Raw genomic sequence first — 16,893 nt, 5'->3', positions numbered from 1 at the left:
TGATCTATGTATGATGTTTTGGGGGGCGGTCTTGAGCTACAGAGGAGGCAGTTTCAAAAGTCTATATAAGAGCATGTTCTGGGTTCCTCTCCACCCTCCCTGGGTGGGGTGAGCGGGGGACCCCATTGCAACAATTTAATAAAGATCAGGCTTGCTAGCTGCTTTGCTTCTTAATATTCTCTGGTTAGCCTCTGTTATTTTCTCCTACTGATAGAGAACCTACATGAGGACTCTATATGGGCTCTTGGATACCCCGTAAGGGAAAAAGACGCAGTTTTTCTTATAACAAGGGCGTGGGGAGGTGGTCATCAAAGTATGTGCTTTAGCCTTGTTATAAGAACCTAACCCTAACCCCTGTCCCTCTTGACCTAGAATTCAACCTCTGCGCCCATTCGCTAAGAATATAAGTGCATTTTTCTTTTTTTCTTTTTATATAAATTTTTATTAGTTTTTGAACATATCATTTTCAGCAGTAATTAAACATACTTTTACATCTTATTCAATTTTTTTGACTTCCATCAGTCCTGTCTGAAAATTTTCCAATCTAATTTCTTAGTATGCATTTCTTATCTTCCCCATTACATTTCAAACTCATAACCATTATCTCTATTCTTTATCTACTTTGTAGCACTTCGTATAGTTCTCCTTATAAAACCTTTTGTAGTCCTACTGGCGTAATTCGTTGGTTATAGTCGCTCTTCAAATAATTCATATACTTCTTCCAGTCTTCTGTAAATCTCTGGTCCCCCAGGTTTCGAATCCTCCCTGTCATTTTGTCCAATTCTGCACAGTCCATTAATTTCGTCTGCCATTCTTCTTTCGTCGGAATTTCTTCTTGCTTCCATTTCTGGGCTAACAATACTCTTGCCGCTGTTGTTGCATATAAGAACATAACCTAAGTGCATTTACAGATAGGTAGCCGTGTTGGTCTGCCATAGTCAAAACAAAAAATTCCTTCCAGTAGCACCTTAAAGACCAACTAAGTTAGTTCTAGGTATGAGCTGTCGTGTGCATGTGTATCTGAAGAAGTGTGCATGCACATGAAAGCTCATACCTAGAACTAACTTAGTTGGTCTTTAAGGTGCTACTGGAAGGAATTTTTTGTTTTGAATAAGTGCATTTTTCACCCTTCCTTTCCGTGCTTGAACCTGGAGGTGTTTGAGTGCCATAACCTGTGGTTTCTCTTTTTTGCCTTCCAGGGACTGGGCGCCAGGGCAACCAGATAACTGGTACGGCCACGGACTTGGGGGAGGAGAGGACTGTGCCCACCTCCATCGCGACGGCAGCTGGAACGACGACCACTGCTCTCGAAACTATGGCTGGGTCTGCGAGATGGAGGCAGTGGATTAAGGGGGGGGGGAGAGATGCTGCCCTTTGACCCCTGGCTCCATGAAACCGAGTTCTCACCAGTTGCTGAAGGATCTAGGGATCCTGCGGCAACAGGAGCAATTTTGCTGCCTTCGCTTGGGGACGTTCTTCAGTTTCCTCTCAAACAACCCCTCTTGACTCCTGTGTTCTAAAACATAGGACACATAGCCAGGCATACAAAGCCCTCCATACCTGACCGCTTTATTTCATATTTTTAAACCCATGTTTTAATTTTCTACACTGGCAATGGGCACCCAGAACCACAGCGCGGAGCCTCGATTCCCCTGTTGTGACTCTGGCTCCAACCATTAACAACACAGCCAATTGATACCTTTAAAGGCCCCTAAGCGCTTAAAGGATTTTGGTGCCCCCACAAATATCTTAATTCAGAATGCAAACAAGAATAAACCGCGAAATAAAATTTTATTTTTCGAAATGAAACAAAGCCTACGGTAGGGTGGGAAATAATGTTTCTTTTTTGCATACTTCCACTTTATCTGCATTTGGGGAAAAATTATCCTGCTTTTTCCGATTACAAAGTCTCTGATCAGATCCTCAGAACTAAACTCACGTAACACATCTGCTTCTATACTTGGTAGAGATAAGGAATCCAGTCTGCCTTGTTGCACAGTTGCTCGGTTAGGATTTTTAATAGACTTCAGCTGAGAAAATGAACACTCAGCTGAGCCGTTTGTGACCATTAATATTAAAAATCTGGCAATGCAGAATTTCTGTGCTGCACCCCCTTCCCTTGACGCTCTAAGCACGAGTTTATTTTGCTTAATGGTTGATCCAACCTCGAACACAAACCCTTCTGCCCCTTGGCTGTATGTGAGATTCCCCCAACATCTCTTTCTCCTTTATTACTTTCCTCATTTCCTGGGCTCTCCTTCCGGCCTTTCACTTCCCTTGCAGAAGTTGCTCTGTCTGCGAACATTCTGTTGCTGTCGTTTTCCCTCCTCGCACTGGGAACACACACTAAAATTTAGTTCCCTGGGCAAGCTGAGCTTATATTCATCAGGCAAAAGATCTGACCGTGTGGCTCTTAGCAATTAATGTACAGTTTCTGGAACTTGGAACAGGGAAGGCAGGTGTGTTTTTTTGTGGGGGAGCGATGCCCCACTTTTCTCTGTGCTTGCAAATTGGCTGGGAAACTTCTGAGCATGAGCACAGGGCTTCTTGACAATAGGAGAAATTAGGTGGCACCTTTATTACAACAACAATCTTTATTATGGTCCAGAGACCCAACAAATCGTTACGAAGCAATACACAATTAATACAGCCTACCTCCAGGTCAAACAAGCATTTTGTTCAGAATATAGGGATCACTGGTTCTTGCAACCATCGATAAAAACTTTGCCACTGCTAAAGTTCTAGCGTTTGTCCAGTCTTCCAATAGGAACCTCACATAGTGAGCCTCTGATTTTCCCAGAAAAGGTACCAGCAAGGGTAGTATCAGTTCAGCCCTGGCTTGCTCATATTTTGCACAATGCAACAAAATATGTTTTATGGAATCGATGTCTTGAGCACACGAGCAAAGTCTGTCCTGGTAGGGAACTCCTCTCAACCTGCCATCCAACACTGCAGAAGGAAAGACGTTTAGTCTGGCTTTGGTGAAAAGCCTTCGATAGTTTGGTACTGTCAGGTTTTTAATGTAAGATGTTAACTTAAAGACATGCCCATATTGTAATAATAAATCAGGGAAACGGAATCAAATCCTGGGTTAGGCCACTGTGTGCCTGCATGTGCGTGCCTCCTCACCTGGAGCGATCGGCTTGGCTGGCAGGCTTGTCAGAGTGAAGCCTTTGTTGCTAATGAGGGCCGTCTAAATTACTGGTTTGTCTCACCCAAGGAGCACCCAGCTCTCTGCTTCAACTGCCTTGTGGTTTCAGGTGGAGCCCAGCCAGGCCTCTCAAATCTTCCTCAGGTGTCGCTACGATACAATACGATAATCTTTATTGTCATTGTCCCATACAGAACAACGAAATTGAAAAAAATCTACATCAGACATTCAAAAACCAACAAACCTGCTATTCCAGCTATCCCAGCCTGGTTAGCCCCCCAAAAACTCTGATACCCCCTAATTGAATACAATATACTCCCATAGAGACTACCTCACAGTGCGTTTAAAACCAAAATCGCATTTGGATAGAAACTGTTTCTCAGGCAGCTAGTCCTAGTCTTTATAACCCTGTACCTTCTTCCAGAGGGACGCGGGTGGCGCTGTGGGTTAAACCACAGAGCCTAGGACTTGCCGATCAGAAGGTTGGCGGTTCAAATCCCGGTGACGGGGTGAGCTCCTGTTGCTCGGTCCCTGCTCCTGCCAACCTAGCAGTTCGAAAACACCTCAAAGTGCAAGGAGATAAATAGGTACCGCTCTGGCAGGAAGGTAAACGGCATTTCCGTGTGCTGCTCTGGTTTGCCAGAAGTGGCTTAGTCATGCTGGCCACATGACCCGGAAGTTATATGCCGGCTTCCTCGGCCAATAAAGCGAGATGAGTGCCGCTACCCCAGAGTCAGTCACGACTGGACCTAATGGTCAGGGGTCCCTTTACCTTTACCTTCTTCCAGAAGGCAGAAGCTGAAATAGATCATTTCCGGGGTGCGCACTGTCCTGCGCTATCTCTGCAGCTTCCTTATGGCACCTGGAAGCATAGATTTGATCCAAGGTGGGAAGAGTGCACCCAATTATTCTCTCGGCAGTCTTTACAACCCTGGACAGCATTGTTTTTCCCCTGACTGTGCAGCTCCCAAACCACACACACAGACCATAAGTTAATACACTCTCTACAGTACAATGGTAAAATGCCATCAACAGAGATTATTTTTCTGGAGGATTCTCAGAAAATATAACCTCTGCTGTGCTCTCTTCATCAGGTCTTTGCTGTTTTCTCCCCAGGTTAGGTCATCTCTGAACCCCATTCCCAGAAATCGAAACACCGAGACCTGTTCTACGCACTTCCTCTCGATAATAAGGGGCTGAATATTCAATTTACATTTCCTAAAGTCCACAATAATTTCTTTTGTTTTCTTTAAGTTAAGGAGTAAGTTGTTTTTCCTGGACCAGTCCCCCAACTGCTCAACTTCCTTCCGATAGTCAGCTAGGGTGTCAGAAGGGGTGGAGAGGGAAGTCTGAGAAGGGAAGAGTGGCTCTACTGGAAACTAACCCTTACATAACAGAAACGGTGGAGGCAATGCCTTGGGGGGAGATGGAATTGCGGGGGTTGGACTAGATGACCCTCGGGTCCCTTTCGACTCTACAATTCAGTGAATGCTGGGGGTTTGAGGAGAGAGGACAGGTCGAGGCAATGGAAGAAAAACAGTGAGACGCAAAGATCTGTGTGAGCGCCTGGAGGCGGTTGGAGGATGGATGGCGGCTAACAGATTGAGGTTGAATCCTGACAAGACAGAAGTACTGTTTTTGGGGGGCAGGAGGCAGGCAGGTGTAGAGGACTCCCTGGTCCTGAATAATAATAATAATAATAATAAATTTTATTTATATCCCGCCCTCCCCAGCCGAAGCCGGGCTCAGGGGGAACTGTGCCCCTGAAGGACCAGGTGCGCAGCCTGGGAGTCATTTTGGACTCACCGCTGTCCATGGAGGCACAGGTCAAATCTGTGTCCAGGGCAGCTGTCTGCCAGCTCCATCTGGTACACAGGATGAGACCCTACCTGCCTGCAGACTGTCTCGCCAGAGTGGCGCATGCTCTGGTTATCTCCCTCTTGGACTACTGCAATGCGCTCTACGTGGGGCTACCTTTGAAGGTAACTCAGAAACTACAACTAATCCAGAATGCGGCAGCCAGACTGGTGACTGGGAGTGGCCACCAATACCATATAACACCAGTCTTGAAAGACCTCCATTGGCTCCCGGTGCGTTTCTGAGCACAATTCAAAGTGTTGGTGCTGACCTTTAAAGCCCTAAACGGCCTCAAAGGCCCAGTAGACCTGAAGGAGCGTCTCCACCCCCATCGTTCAAACTGGACACTGAGGTCCAGCTCCGAGGGCCTTCTAGCGGTTTCCTCCCTGCGAGAAGCAATGCTACAGGGAACCAGGCAGAGGGCCTTCTCGGTGGTGGTGCCCACCCTGTGGAATGCCCTCCCCATCAGATGTCAAAGAGAAAAACAACTACCAGACTTTTAGAAGACATCTGAGGGCAGCCCTGTTTAGGGAAGCTTTTAATGTTTGATGTATTGTAGCATTTTAATATTTTTTTTGAAGCCGCCCAGAGTGGCTGGGGAAGCCCAGACAGATGGGCGGGGTATAAATAATAAATTTTTATTTATTTATTTATTTATTTATTTATTTATTTATTTATTTATTATTATCATCATCATTATTATCATTATTATCATATTATCAAAAAGTGGGACGCGGGTGGCGCTGTGGGTAAAAGCCTCAGCGCCTAGGGCTTGCCGATCGAAAGGTCGGCGGTTCGAATCCCCACGGCGGGGTGCGCTCCCGCTGCTCGGTCCCAGCGCCTGCCAACCTAGCAGTTCGAAAGCACCCCCGGGTGCAAGTAGATAAATAGGGACCGCTTACTGGTGGGAAGGTAAATGGCGTTTCCATGTGCTGTGCTGGCTCGCCAGATGCAGCTTGTCACGCTGGCCACGTGACCGGGAAGTGTCTCCGGACAGCGCTGGCCCTCGGCCTCTTGAGTGAGATGGGCGCACCAAGCCCAGAGTCTGTCAAGACTGGCCCGTACGGGCAGGGGTACCTTTACCTTTACTATTATCAAAAAGGACGGCCCCGCGAATGTCTGAGGGATCGTGGGCTGGAAAATGTTGTCTGTCTTCGTAATCGCAGCAGTATTTAGGGCTGTGCATTTTGCAGCCGCCTCCAACTTGAGTGTGCAAATCTGGAAATTCAAGTGCCACGGTGGCTGACATCTTAAAAACAGCCGCGCCAGCCTCAGATTTTACCTGCTGCCAAGCCGCAAAATGATAACTCACGTTGTGGGTGTGAGCAAACCTGCCCAAATCAACCCGGGCCGTGGCAAGTGGCGGCAAATTTGTGGCTAGCCGCCGAGGGTACGAGTTCAAATCCTGAGTACGTGCTGCAGGAAACGAAGCTGTGATGATGGAAGAGACAACTTTTTCCTCCACCGCCAACCCGATCCTGTTTTTCTGCTCACCTGGACTTGTTTCCACCCTCGATCCAGTTTGTTATGTTTTGTCTCCTGCCTGGGAAACCAGGTTGGTGAGTAATTGTCGCGTGTTGTTTAATAACAGCAAGGAGTGTGGAATGCTGCCTTGGGAGGAGGAGGAGACACAGCCAAATGAGGCAGCTCCTGGCATTGGTTTCGGTGGAGTTTGCATAAAGGGGAACGTAGGGGCACGAAGTTTCCTCGTCAGTGCTTTTCGGAAGGCTGGTTTGGAGCTACAAAGTAGGACGTGAAAGCCTTGGTCCTTAGTGTATTTTTGGTCTTTGTTGGAAGCCGCCCAGAGTGGCTGGGGAAACCCAGCCAGATGGGCGGGGTACAAATAATAAATAATAATAATTATTATTATTATTATTATTATTATTATTAAGAACATTAGAAAAGCCCTGGTGGATCAGGCCCAAGGCCCATCTGAGCCACCGTCCTGTTCCCACAGTCGCCAACTGGGTGCCCCAGTGGGAAACCAGTGAGCAGGATTCGAACACAAGACCATTCACCCATCCTTCTGGCAACTGGCATTCAGGTGCATTGCTTAGAATCATAGGATGGTAGAGGGACTTGCGCATAGGATGGGAGGGACTTGTGCAGGAATCACGAGCCAATCGTCCCCGACAGTTTTAATGACTGATGTTTTAATGTATTTTTAATATGTTGTTGGAAGCCGCCCACCCAGAGTGGCTGGGGAAACCCAGCCAGATGGGTGGGGTATTAATATATTAATATATTAACATCAGTCATTAAAACCTTTCCTAAACAGGGCTGCCTTCAGATGTCTTCTAAAAGTCAGATCCTTGTTTATTTCCCAGTAAATTTTAACCTTACTACAAGACCACCATATACACAGGGCCAGATTTAGGTTTGATGAGTCCCCAAGCTACTGAAGGCAATGGGGCCCTTTCTATGTCAACAACAAATTGTCGCTGTTTTTTGGGTTGAATATATGGTCATTTATGGACCTCATAGGTATCTCAAGCCATTTGCCCATGTTGCCCTGCAACCAGTCCATGCAGAATGTAGGCACCCTATATATAGAAAGGAGCAAAGCAGTGATATGTTAGGGAGCAGGCAGGGCCCTTGACTTATATCCTAGGAGCCTACACAACACAAAACACTGTTGCCGTATGTAGGTTTATTTTATTCGCCTTTTATCTTATATTTTGGAAATGTACTTCCAATTTTTTCCCCTTTACTTTTTTGGGGGGGGGCCCCCAAGAGAGTGGGACGGACGCGGGTGGCGCTGTGGTCTAAACCACAGAGCCTAGGACTTGCTGATCAGAAGGTTGGTGGTTCGAATCCCCGTGACGGGGTGAGCTCCTGTTGCTCGGTCCCTGCTCCTGCCAGCCTAGCACTTTGAAAGCACATCAAAGTGCAAGTAGATAAATAGGAAGGTAAACAGAGTTTCCATGCGCTGCTCTGGTTCACCAGAAGCAGCTTAGTCATGCTGGCCACACAACCCGGAAAAACTGTCTAAGATTATACATATAGGGACACGGGTGGCGCTGTGGTCTAAACCACAGAGCCTAGGGCTTGCTGATCAGAAGGTCGGCGGTTTGAATCCCCACGATGGGGTGAGCTCCCGTTGCTCGGTCCCTGCTCCTGCCAACCTAGCAGTTCAAAAGCACATCAAAAGTGCAAGTAGATAAATAGGTACCCCTCCAGCAGGAAAGTAAATGGCGTTTCCATGCGCTGCTCTGGTTCACTAGAAGCGGCTTGGTCATGCTGGCCACATGACCCGGAAGCTGTATGCTGGCTCCCTCAGCCAGTAAAGCGAGATGAACGCCACAACCCCAGAGTTGTCCGCGACTGGACCTAACAGTCAGGGGTCCCTTTACCTTTACCTTCAAGAGTGGGGCCCTAAGCTATGGCTTGTTTAGCTTATACGTAAATCCGGCACAGCCCCCCCCCCATCCTCACCAGGCACTGACCACCCACTCTTGCACCCAGAAACTTGCTTTTATTATTATTACACTGGTACCTCGGGTTAAGAACTTAATTCATTCTGGAGGTCCGTTCTTAACCTGAAACAGTTCTTAACCTGAAGCACCACTTTAGCTAATGGGGCCTCCCACTGCTCCCGCCGCGCCATTTCTGTTCTCATCCTGAAGCAAAGTTCTTAACCCGAGGTACTATTTCTGGGTTAGTGGAGTCTGTAACCTGAAGCGTCTGTAACCCGAAGTACCACTGTATTACTAAATGGAATATCTGTTGTTGTTTTTACTGAATGGAAAGCGAGGTCTTTCGGAAACTGGGTTCCACTCACGACGCCACAGCCCTGGCTTTGCCCGGACTTGTCGTGACAAAGACACGGCAGTTTGGTGAAACCGCTCGAAGGAAGTCAGCGGGCAAAGATGGAACGGCACTCCCTTGAAACACGCAAGGAAGGTGAGGTCTATTCTGCTCTGGTCAGACCTCACCTGGCGTACTGTGTCCAGTTCTGGGCACCACAGTTCAAGAAGGACACTGACAAACTGGAACGTGTCCAGAGGAGGGCAACCAAAATGGTCAAAGGCCTGGAAACGATGCCTTCTGAGGAACGGCTAAGGGAGCTGGGCATGTTTAGCCTGGAGAAGAGGAGGTTAAGGGGTGATAGGATAGCCATGTTCAAATATATCAAAGGATGTCACATAGAGGAGGGAGAAAGGTTGTTTTCTGCTGCTCCAGAGAAGCGGACACGGAGCAATGGCTCCAAACTACAAGAAAGAAGATTCCACCTAAACATTAGGAAGAACTTCCTGACAGTAAGAGCTGTTTGACAGTGGAATTTGCTGCCCAGGAGTGTGGTGGAGTCTCCTTCTTTGGAGGTCTTGAAGCAGAGGCTTGACAACCATATGTCAGGAGTGCTCTGATGGCGTTTCCTGCTTGGCAGGGGGTTGGACTCGATGGCCCTTGTGGTCTCTTCCAACTCTAGGATTCTAATGATTCTATGAAGAACCTGCAGGATCAGGCCAGTGGCCCTTTGAGTCCAGCATCCCCTTCCCACAGGGGCCAACCAGATGGGAAACCTGCAAGCGGGTCCCGAGTGCGAGAGCCCTCTACCCTCTTGCGGCTCTCAGCCACTGGCATTCAGAAGCATCGATGCCTCGCAAGTGTGGAGGTCGGGCCAAGCCACTGTGGCTGGGAGCCACTGATAGTGTTTCCTGCCAGCCCAGCCACCGACGATAGACCCTAAGCGTTCCAGGCTCAGCAGAGAATGCCATTAAAACGAACGTTTTACCAAAAATGCTTTTCCTGTTTCAGACAATCCCTGTGATTGGAGGGACAGGCCGCCTCAAAAATTGGCAACAAGGCATCTCCAAATATATCTGGCAGGGGAAAAGCCCAATTAACACAAACTATTAATTGATATCAAAGAAAGAGGGGGATTTTCACTGTCAGATTTGAAACTCTATTACGAGGCGGCCTGTCTCTCCTGGCTCAGGGAATGGTGTACACTACAAAATACAGAGCACCTAGACCTGGAAGAATGTGACAACTGTTATGGCTGGCATGCCTACTTAGGTTTCGTGATGTGAAATAACAAATATTACCATTTACTTCTCTTTTTTCTGGATAAGCCCTTTGTTTGTTATTTCTTTTTAATTTCAATAAAGCATTTATATATATATATGAAAAAACCAGACTGACCCCACAGCAAACCCACAATGGCCTTGCTTAGAATGAGGGGCACCCTGCTTCCAGGAGCTCAATGCGGCCCCCACAGGTTTTTCTACGTGGCCCTCAAAACTTTCATCACACAACCCTTCCTCTTGCGCAGCCACACACCCAAATGTCATCCCTCCTCCAAACATTCCTTGAGGGTTTTTTTATTTTGGGCCTGCTTTGAGTGTGACATCGAATTCCGATAACACCTCTTTGCTTTCTCCCTCGGATGTAGGGCAGGGAGGGTTGGGTGAGAGTGTGGGTGTAGAAACTAGGCTTCCGTCCAGAGGCAAACATCTGCATTTGTTATGCCGCAGCCTTTTGCTTCTGCCCTGTAGACACCCAGAAGAAGATGGTGCAGCCCCTGGGCTCTGAAAAAATGTTCCCCATCGCTGGTATACAAGATAAACACAAGCCAGAACAAGGCCTGCAGTCTCTATTTATTTATTTATTGCATAAATATTTCACCTTTTTTCCTCCACGGAGCTCAAAGCTGCTTATATGGTTCTCATTTAATTCCCACAACAACAACAATCCTGTGAGACAGGTCAGGCCAGAGTGAACGACTGGCTCAGTGAGGTCACCCGGTGAGCTTCACTGCCAAGTCGGGATTTGAACCCAGACCTCCGACGCTCCAACCCAACGGATCTCAAATGGCGTGAGGGAAGTTCCGCCCTGGTGTGTCAGGAGAGGACGGCAAGGGTGGTGGAAAGGTTCGAGGACAACCAAAGGAACATTTAAAGATTTCAGCTTAGCAGAGCATTGTATCAAAATAATTTTATTTATTTGCAGAATATGGATGGAGAGCTTTTCAAAATGAGAGCAATAGCATCAAGTTGAAGGAGGTTTGTGAACTCTCCTTCCTCGGAGGTTTTTAAGCAGAGGTTGGGTTAATCCATCTGTCATGGATGCTTTTTTTGAGATTCCTGCATCGCAGGGATTGGACTAGATGACCGCTGGGTTCCCTTCCAGTTCTACAGTTCTATGATTCTGTGATTCTAGGTGATAATGAGGACAAGTCTAGTTCTGATCCAGAATCACCGTTCGAACAGAGTGCTAGAGAAGACTCGTTTATAATTATATATATATATATATTTATAAAATATTTATTATGGTTTTACAAAAAACAACACATAGATACATACCACAAATAAAAAGAAACAAACATAGCCAAAAATACACAAAAGATACACAGAGTACAAAAAAGATACACAGAAAAGGTCAACAAAAAATCATCAAAAAACGATAATAAAACACATAAAAAAGAAAAAATCCAACTTTTAGCTTTATACTTATTTAACTCTGTTTCTTGACTTCCTCTCATCTCCCTTTTTTGTGTTCCCATTTACCCAATCAGATTCAGCAAATCCTTACCCTCTTTCAAATCTCATTGTCAATTATATAGTTCAACCTGTTATGTCTCCAATCCTTCTTCTCTTTTTAGTTCATTCTTGCCTATTCCTTATAACTTAGTCACCTATACCATATTATTTAAGTTTGACATAATATAACTCTAGTCTTTCACCCTTTTTTTAATTCATCTATGCATACTCCTTTAACTTTGTCACTAATGCCGTATTGTTTTAATATCCAACATCATTTTAACATTCATAAATTTTGCAGTGTTTCTGCAAGTAGTCTTTAAACTTCTTCCAGTCCTCTTCCACCGACTCTTCTCCCAGGTCTCGGATTCTGCCAGTCATTTCTGCCATCTCCATATAGTCTATTACTTGCATCTGCCATTCTTCCAGAGTTGGTAAATCTTGTGTCTTCCAATGTTTTGCGATGAGTATTCTTGCTGCTGTTGTTGCATACATAAAAAATGTTCTATCTTTCTTTGGCACCAATTGGCTGACCATGCCCAAGAGAAAGGCCTCTGGTTTCTTAAGGAAGGTATATTTAAATACCTTTTTCAGTTCATTATAGATCATTTCACAGAAAGCCTTAATCTTTGGGCACGTCCACCAAAGGTGAAAGAATGTACCCTCAGTTTCTTTACATTTACAACATTTATTATCAGGCAAGTGATAAATTTTTACAAGCTTGACTGGGGTCATGTACCACCTGTAAATCATTTTCATAACATTCTCTCTTAGGGCATTACATGCCGTGAATTTCATAACGGTGGTCCACAACTGTTCCCAGTCAGCAAACATAATATTATGACCAATGTCTTGTGCCCATTTAATCATAGCTGATTTAACCGTTTCATCCTGTGTATTCCATTTTAACAGCAAGTTGTACATTCTTGATAATATCTTAGTTTTAGGTTCTAACAGTTCTGTTTCCAATTTTGATTTCTCCACCTGGAAGCCCACTTTTTTGTCCAAATTATAGGCCTCTCTTATTTGATAATAATGCAACCAATCTCGCACTTTATCTTTTAGTTTCTCAAAACTCTGCAATTTCAATTTGTCTCCTTCTTGTTCTAGTATCTCCCAATATTTCGGCCATTTGGCCTCCATATTGAGTCTTTTCAAAGCCTTTGCTTCCATAGGTGTCAGCCACCTTGGGGTCTTATTTTCCAATAGATCTTTGTATCTTATCCAGACATTAAACAATGCTTTCCTGACAATATGGTTTTTAAATGCTTTATGCGCTTTAACCTTGTCGTACCACAGATATGCATGCCACCCAAAAACATTGTTAAAACCTTCTAAATCTAAAATGTCTGTGTTCTCAAGAAGCAGCCAGTCTTTCAACCAGCAGAATGCTGCTGATTCATAGTAAAGTTTGAAGTCTGGCAGGGCAAACCCACCTCTTTCCTTTGCGTCAGTTAATATTTTGAATTTTATTCTGGGCTTTTTGCCCTGCCAGACAAATCTAGAAATATCTCTCTGCCACTTTTTGAAACAATCCATCTTATCCACAATCTGCAATGTTTGGAACAAAAATAACATTTTTGGCAACACATTCATCTTTATAGCTGCAATTCGACCCAACAAGGAAAGCTTCAATTTTGACCATATTTCTAAATCTTTTTTAACTTCTGACCAGCATTTCTCATAATTATCTTTAAATAGGTTCAATTTTTTTGCTGTCATATTAATCCCCAGATATTTCACTTTCTTGACCACAGTCAACCATGTCTCATTCTGAAACCTTTCTTTTTCAGTCAATGTTAAATTTTTCTCTAATACCTTAGTTTTTGACTTGTTCAATTTAAATCCTGCCACATGACCAAACTCTTGAATCAATTCTAATACCCTTTTTGTACTAGACTCTGGCTCCTGTAATGTCAAAACCAAATCATCTGCAAAAGCTTTCAGTTTATATTGTTTGGCTCCGACCTTATAATTATATTTTTGGGACGGTTAATGTTACCATGTAGCTGCCTTGTCTTATATTTTCTGATCATATTATAAAGGAGTTGTGTTGGATGTTACAAATCAAGCACTACTTGGAGTTGTTTATTTTTGTATTTCTTATCAATCAAAAAAATGAGCGTGGAACGAGCAAATTTTTATTCTGAAAGTGTGGCCCAGGAAAAAAAAGAGTTTGAGAACCATTGCTCTAACCACTATTGTTGTTGTTGTTTAGTCTTTTAGTCGTGTCCGACTCTTCGTGACCCCCTGGACCAGAGCACGCCAGGCCCTCCTGTCTTCCACTGCCTCCCACAGTTTGGTCAAACTCATGCTAGTCGCTTCGAGAATACTGTCCCACCATCTCATCCTCTGTCGTCCCCTTCTCCTTGTGCCCTCCATCTTTCCCAACATCAGGGTCTTTTCCAGGGACTCTTCTCTTCTCATGAGGTGGCCAAAGTACTAGAGTCTCAGCTTCACGATCTGTCCTTCCAGTGAGCACTCAGGGCTGATTTCCTTCAGAATGGAGAGGTTTGATCTTCTTGCAGTCCATGGGACTCTCAAGAGTCTCCTCCAGCACCAGAATTCAAAAGCATCCATTCTTCGGCAATCAGCCGCCTTTATGGTCCAGCTTTCACTTCCATACATCACTACTGGGAAATCCATGCTTTCACTATACGGACGGCAAGGTGGTGTTTCTGCTTTTTAAGATGCTGTCTAGGTTTGTCATTGCTTTTCTCCCAAGAAGCAGGCGTCTCAATTTAGAAGGAAAATTAACTAAAGCATTGAGGATCATTTAAAAATAATCCCCGCCCCCGTTGTTCTGCGCCTGGATTTGCAGGGCTATCTGACGCCACCTGTTTACTCAGGGAGTAAATGGGCCTTCCTGAGTTTGCACAGGACATGATTCACAGCCTCCTCCCTCAAGCTGACGAAAAGGGATCTTCCCTTTTTTTCTATCCAGAAGAATATTTTTGATAGCCAAGAAACAGGACTCAGAAATCTCAGTCACTCCTGACGCGGCTTCCCTTCGGGTTTGCTGCGAAGGGAATAATTCACATTCTGGGCTCCCAAACTGATGCAACAGAAGATAAGCGAGGCGTGTGGGAGAAGATATAATTAGATTCTGCAAACGATGCTTTGCTGCAGTCTTTTAGATCCCAAGCAGCCTGCGGGAAGAGTGGCCTCCTTTAATCTTCTGGCATCTTAGGTGAGAATGAGGTCATATTGGGTGGCGTCAGCAGGAGAGGAGTGGGGCTCGCGGAGGGCAGAGGAAAAAACAAGACCTTTTCTCCTTTCCTTGTGCTTCTGACATGAGGTGCACTGTTGGGCCTGAATCCTGCTTGGGTCATCGCATCGTCTGACCTGCTGTCCTTTCCTTTCCCCAATCCATTCACAGAATCATAGTTGGAGGGGACCCTGAGTGTTGCTGCAGGAATTTATGTATAGCTTGGGGGGGTGTTTCCCCTCCAGCAGATCTCATGCACATGCAGCCCACTACCAAAACCAGCACAATCGCTTTTGTGACTTTGGTGACTTGTCCCCACAAAACACTTCATCACAGTTTCTTCCTATCTATTCAAAGGGCCTTTGCTGCACGATACCAAATGTAACAATTCACTGATCAATGTACAGTGGTACCTCGGGCTAAGTACTTACTTCGTTCCGGAGGTCCGTTCTTAACCTGAAACTGTTCTTAACCTGAAGTACCACTTTAGCTAATGGGGCCTCCTGCCGCCGCCGTGCCGCCAGAGCACAATTTGTGTTCTCATCCTGAAGCAAAGTTCTTAACCCGAGGTAATATTTCTGGGTTAGCGGAGTCTGTAACCTGAAGCATATGTAACCTGAAGCGTCTGTAACCCGAGGCACCACTGCATCTATGTACTGGCTCACTGGGAAAACTTCAGAAATTCATATAGACCTGTGAGCTCAGCTACTCAGCAGCCCCTCTGCCTGAGTGATAATCCCTGGCATCCTGATACCCGAGTGCCAGACAGGTAGCCATTCCAGAAATAACAAATCCAGATGAAGACAAAAGGGTGGGATTAACTTGGCTGGGAAACAGGGAAATGTGAATATCTCTTTTCTTACACTTGATGGGTGTTTGGTGGAGGGCAAGGAGAACCATGGGGCAGGGTCCAGGATGCTCAGATTATTGCCGCCAGACCTCCCCTTTCATGATGTAACTGTGATGTATGAGTGATGTAGTTTGGGGGGGGGTAACATGGGGATTGGGATGCGGGTGGCGCTGTGGGTTAAACCACAGAGCCTAGGACTTGATCGGAAGGTCGGTGGTTCGAATCCCTGCGACGGGGTGAGCTCCAGTTGCTCGGTCTCTGCTCCTGCCAACCTAGCAGTTCAAAAGCACACCAGTGCAAGTAGATCAATAGGTACCACTCCGGCGGGAAGGTAAACAACGTTTCCGTGCGCTGCTCTGGTTCGCCAGAAGCGGCTTAGTCCTGCTGGCCACATGACCCGGAAGCTGTACACCAGCTCCCTCGGCCTATAAAGTGAGATGACTGTCACAACCCTAGAGTCGGTCACGACTGGACCTAACCGTGAGGGGTCCCTTTACCCCTTTACCTTTAACATGGGGATTAGCAGCTAATAAGAGTTTGGGTTCTCTTTTGTTCTGGGCTTCCATCTTGTTCCACCTGGTGGCAGGTGGGAGTCCTGTCGCCACAGTCTTCAATCAAGACCAAGCCGACTGGCTGCTGTTTTGCTCTGGTATTCCTGGCTGGCGTCCTTGTTTTTTGTCCAAGGGAGCCCTCCGATTTCTCCGTTAACAGTGTCATCTAGTCCAACCCCATTGCAATGCAGGAATCTCAACTAAAGCATCGACGGCAGGTGGCTATCCAACCTGTGCGACTCCCGGCTTCTGGCAAAGGCACTCTTCACATGCTCAGAAACACAGCTTTATAACTTCACCGAAAGCAGAAAGTTAAGTGTTATACTTGGAGAAGGGAGGTTTAAAGCAACTGCGGAGATCCAAGAGGGAGTTTTTTATTTCCACGGCTAGCGGCTCAAAGAGGTGGCCGCTGGGAAACTTGTCCTCCATTTTTCAAATATATATTTTATTAAATTTCCAAAAAGTTCACATAAACAATCCAATACATGATAGATTTTTCTTTTCTTTTCTTCGATTTCCCATCCCATTTCCCGTGATGTTTCCTCTTCCATTATTTTTTTCTTGCAAAAGCAGGGGTATCTGGAAGATCGTGGGAGGGGGGGGGTTGTGTGCCAGGACGCCTGGGTCCCCTCCTGGCTTCTAAGAGGCTCCTGCGAGGAGGGAGGCGTTGGAAGCGGCAGGGATCCTGGATCTCCCATACCTGGGTGCTGGGAACCCCCCCTCCATTTCCCCAAACATATATTTTATTGAATTTCCAAAAAGTTCACATAAACAACCCAAAACATGATAGATTT

The 16,893-nt window shown here is 45.8% G+C and overlaps 1 protein-coding gene across 1 annotated transcript in view; it reads left to right on the top strand.

Moving 5' to 3' along the window:
* LOC309326792 (asialoglycoprotein receptor 1-like) overlaps positions 1–1,813 on the top strand; it is a 45,661-nt gene extending 43,848 nt beyond the window's left edge. The window contains exon 9 of the mRNA XM_081835806.1: positions 1,200–1,813. Coding sequence (XP_081691932.1) covers positions 1,200–1,350 — 151 coding nt within the window. The 3' untranslated portion in view covers positions 1,351–1,813. The remainder of the gene's footprint in view (positions 1–1,199) is intronic.
* The last annotated feature ends 15,080 nt before the right edge of the window (positions 1,814–16,893 follow it).

The sequence above is a fragment of the Podarcis erhardii genome (assembly GCF_964252035.2).
Source record: "Podarcis erhardii genome assembly, chromosome: 13".
Taxonomy (NCBI): Eukaryota; Metazoa; Chordata; class Lepidosauria; order Squamata; family Lacertidae; genus Podarcis; species Podarcis erhardii.
Note: the sequence above shows the minus strand (reverse complement) of the source record. Positions and strands in the feature narration are given on the sequence as shown.